General features: G+C 37.8%; 1 protein-coding gene across 1 annotated transcript in view; it reads right to left on the reverse strand.

Annotated features, from left to right (window-relative positions):
* Positions 1-3,282: 3,282 nt before the first annotated feature.
* Positions 3,283-3,765, reverse strand: part of LOC101573957 (protocadherin beta-4) — a 16,639-nt gene continuing 16,156 nt past the window's right edge. Inside the window, exon 2 of the mRNA XM_004643900.2 lies at positions 3,283-3,764. Within this exon, the coding sequence (XP_004643957.1) occupies positions 3,327-3,764 (438 nt within the window). The 3' untranslated portion in view covers positions 3,283-3,326. The remainder of the gene's footprint in view (position 3,765) is intronic.

Below are 3,765 nucleotides of genomic sequence, written 5' to 3' on the forward strand. Positions count from 1 at the left end.
ATTGTTACAAATTTTTCACAATGTTTCAGTGTTCTCTGGGCTGGTCAGAATTAGCTATTTCCCTTGAAGGGGAAATAGCTACTGCACTTTAGTTGTTCTGTCTAACAAAGCTACCAAAGTTATTCAGTTTTGTCAAAAGCCTATTATTATTTTCAGATTTTGGAAATATCCTTGGAGTAAAACTGACTTCGGTCTCTATTCTTATCCTAGAGGATTTTCCTTCTCAGAAATCTTGACTCACATAGTTCTTATTATCATCTGCTTGGTGTTCTGTTAAGGAGATATTCAGCCAGTATTTAGGGTTCCTTTCTCCTGTCAGATAATCTATCTAATGTAGAAGCTGAACTCCAGCAAATACATAAATTAATTTTAACTTCTTACTTTAAATGTGTATTTTGTGACTTTTGATCATAAGAAGAAATCTTAGCAGGATATGCACTCACAATGCCTCCAGTAGAAGTCTGCTCCTCAGATGGCATGTGTTAAGTCTATTACCTGCTGGGCCTAAAAAGAACAGTTAAAATGTTGTAGAAGATGCACATATATTAGAAGTATTTGGAAGGCAGCTATGCTCACCCTTATACCACCAACACCACACTGTATTAGTATCTGGGAAAAAGTATGTTGAAATGAATGTTCTTATGGACATATTTGGGCTTCTGTCTCAATTTTTTTATGTATTTAGTTCAGGGTCTCACTACGCAGCTTGGACTCACAGTGATCCTCCTGTTTTCAGCCTCCCTACCTCTGGGATTACAGGCATGCACCACCATGCCCTGTCTCAGTGCACGTGGGGGCAGGGCCCCCATGGCATGTGGTGCTGGGGATCGAACCCCAGTCCTTGCTCTTGCCTAAGCAGGTGCTTAGTCCACTGAGCTATCTCACCATCCACATTCTCTATTTTTATTCTGTGAAAATAGAACTGGCTTATTCCCACAGGAAATACCTTGTGTGAAAATTACTTGTGTCATGTTTACTACTGAATTTTAAAATATTAATCTATTATACAGTATGGTGGTAGCTCTTAGCTGCTAAGAAATTACCCATAATATATGAACACATATAAGGATGAGATACATTCTGGTATCTATTTGGCCAATCTTCTTTGGATGATTATGCAAATTAGACTTTCCTAGCATAAACAAATCCAGTGAACTTGAACCTTCATGATGCTGAAATATATTGTTGTATCCAGATTTCTTATACATAAAAGCTCTATGTTAATAGCTAATTATAAATGGAGACATCATAAGAATTGGCTACATAATTTATGTCATTGTTTGTGTTTAATTGTTTTCACTATTAACTTTTCCTTCACTTAAATATTTATACTGGACAAAAACCAAAATTATAATTGAGAATAACAACTGGCCAATAATTTTCATTTTTATTTCATTCTATGCTAAAAAAATTAAGGGGGGAAATCAGGGAATAATTCAGTGGGAAATAGAAGAATTCTTCAGACTTAAAAGTAAACATATGAGATTAAAATGCAAGCTCTTCAGCTACTCCTATACTGTCAAAAGTTCAATGAAGTTGTCCTGTAGTTATATCCATATATAACTAGTTAGAAATCACATAATCATCATATGTGGTTTATTGAGCATAAATAATTTAATTAAGGTAAATTCAGTATTGTGCCAAACTATTAAAGAAAAAAAACAATATATAGTTCATACAAACTTGTGTTATTGCAAAATTAAGTTAACTCAAAATAACTGAAGGTTACACTAAAGAGCAAAACAAGAGGATTAAATATCAAACAAACATTTTTTGGATAAGGATTTATATCTAAAAAGTAACATAAAGTGAAAAAATCCAAGATTAACTTATATTCCTAATGAAACAGGATTTCCAACATTTAGAAAAAATTATGGACTCCTTTGAAAGTCAGGGAGAAGCTTCAGAAAGACCAAAGAAAACACACACAATAAACTACACTTATGGTTGAGGATGGGGCATAATACTAAAGCACACGGATAGCATGCCTGAGAGCCTAGGCATGTCCCAGCTCTACAAAACCAAACCTTACTCAGCCCAACCTGAAAATCAAAAACACTACAATTAGACTTCTGTTTATAGGGAGAAAGGATTAAAAAAATACATGATATCCTAAGAGTCCCAAATTCTTTGGAGGAATTTAGGATTCACTTCAGATTATGAAGTTACTCTTGTGGTACAGAAAGTGATATAATGGGGTTTTGTTTTGTTTTGGGTTTCTTATTGAGCTGAATTCAGGGTCTTTGTGCATGCTTCTTCTGCCACTGAGCTATTCCCTCAGGCTCATACTAGTTTCACTGAAAGGGATAGCAAATTAAATAAGCTGATCTCTTTATCACTTGTAAAAGAGAAATATTTTTTAAAACTTAACAATAAGTTTTATGGAATAAAATGTGCTAGAAATGTAGAAACTAGGGGCTGGGGATATGGCTCAGTGGGGTAAGAACTTCCCTGGCAAGCACAAGGGCCTGAGTTCAATCCCCGGTTCTGCAAAAAAAAAAAAAAAAAAAAAAAAAAGAAAAAAGAAATGTAGAACCTGAATAACAGATAACCTCTAGCATATGTGTGGTACATACAATAGAAATACATCGCAATTTTAATGCACTAATATTTTAGTGAAACACATGTTTACTTACAATGCAAGGCAAAGGAATGTACTAACTTTTATGCTTCTAGTTCTTCAGGGGAATTAATTCTATAGTATAGACAAACAGAAATGTCATGGTAACTACAAAAAGTTTCAGCTGCAGTGTAGCTCAGGGGTAGAACAAATGCTTAACATGCAAGAGGCCCTGGGTTGAAACCTCAGTATCAATAAAATAAAATGAAGAGTTTTAAACAATGTAGTCATGAAAAGATGAAACTTGTTAAACAAGTACTAAGAAACAGAAATTTAGCACTTCATGCTAAACATTTAAAATATTTCGATAAAATGCCTTAAGATGATAAAAAATATAATTTGTGAGTCTTCCCACATAGTCTTGGCTGGCCTGGGATTCATTATTTTGCACAGGTAGGCCAAGAATGCCTGATCTTTAAGTGCTCAGTTATAATTTTTTTCACTACTTAAAGAATTCATACTTGTGGAAAGATTATTCACTCAGGGAATGTAAAACATTGTGAAAAACCCCCTCCATACGCAGTACTGATAAAAGTGCTAAATACAATACTAAAAAGGAGGGAACAAGTTCAGGGCTCTCAGAAACAAGAATAAATTTTGAATATTGTAAATTGAAAATTTACATTAGAAAACCATTTTTGAAGGCAAACAAATTTCAAGGTGAATTTGGCCCAAATTAATGAGATTTACTGAATAAATACAAAACTTAACTGAACACAGAGCTGTTCCTGCAGTTAGGATCCTCTCTAACTTCTCTACCAGGGTCCAGACCCACGAGGTTGGGGAATAGCGGCTTCAGGAATTTGAACTCACCAGTCCCAGAGTCTCCAGAGAGACACACCTCATACTGGTAGGAGTGCGACAGCGTCCCCGTGCCGCTGACGTCCACCAGGTGGGCAGGGAAGGGGCCCTCGGGCGCCGCCGAGCACACCCCCAGCGCGGCCGGCCCGCTCCTCCTGCACAGCCTGAGCGCCACGAAGAGCAGCAGCGACAGCAGGAAGAGCGACGACACGGCGGCCAGCGCCACCACCAGGTGCGCGGTGAGCGAGGCGGGCTGCGCGCGCTCGGGCGCCGCCTCGGCCGCCGGCAGGTAGGGCTGCGAGAAGCCGTCCACCAGCAGCACGTGCAGCGTGACGCTGGCCGAC

Source organism: Octodon degus, unplaced genomic scaffold (genome assembly GCF_000260255.1).
Source record: "Octodon degus isolate 3935 unplaced genomic scaffold, OctDeg1.0 scaffold00185, whole genome shotgun sequence".
NCBI classification, from domain to species: Eukaryota; Metazoa; Chordata; class Mammalia; order Rodentia; family Octodontidae; genus Octodon; species Octodon degus.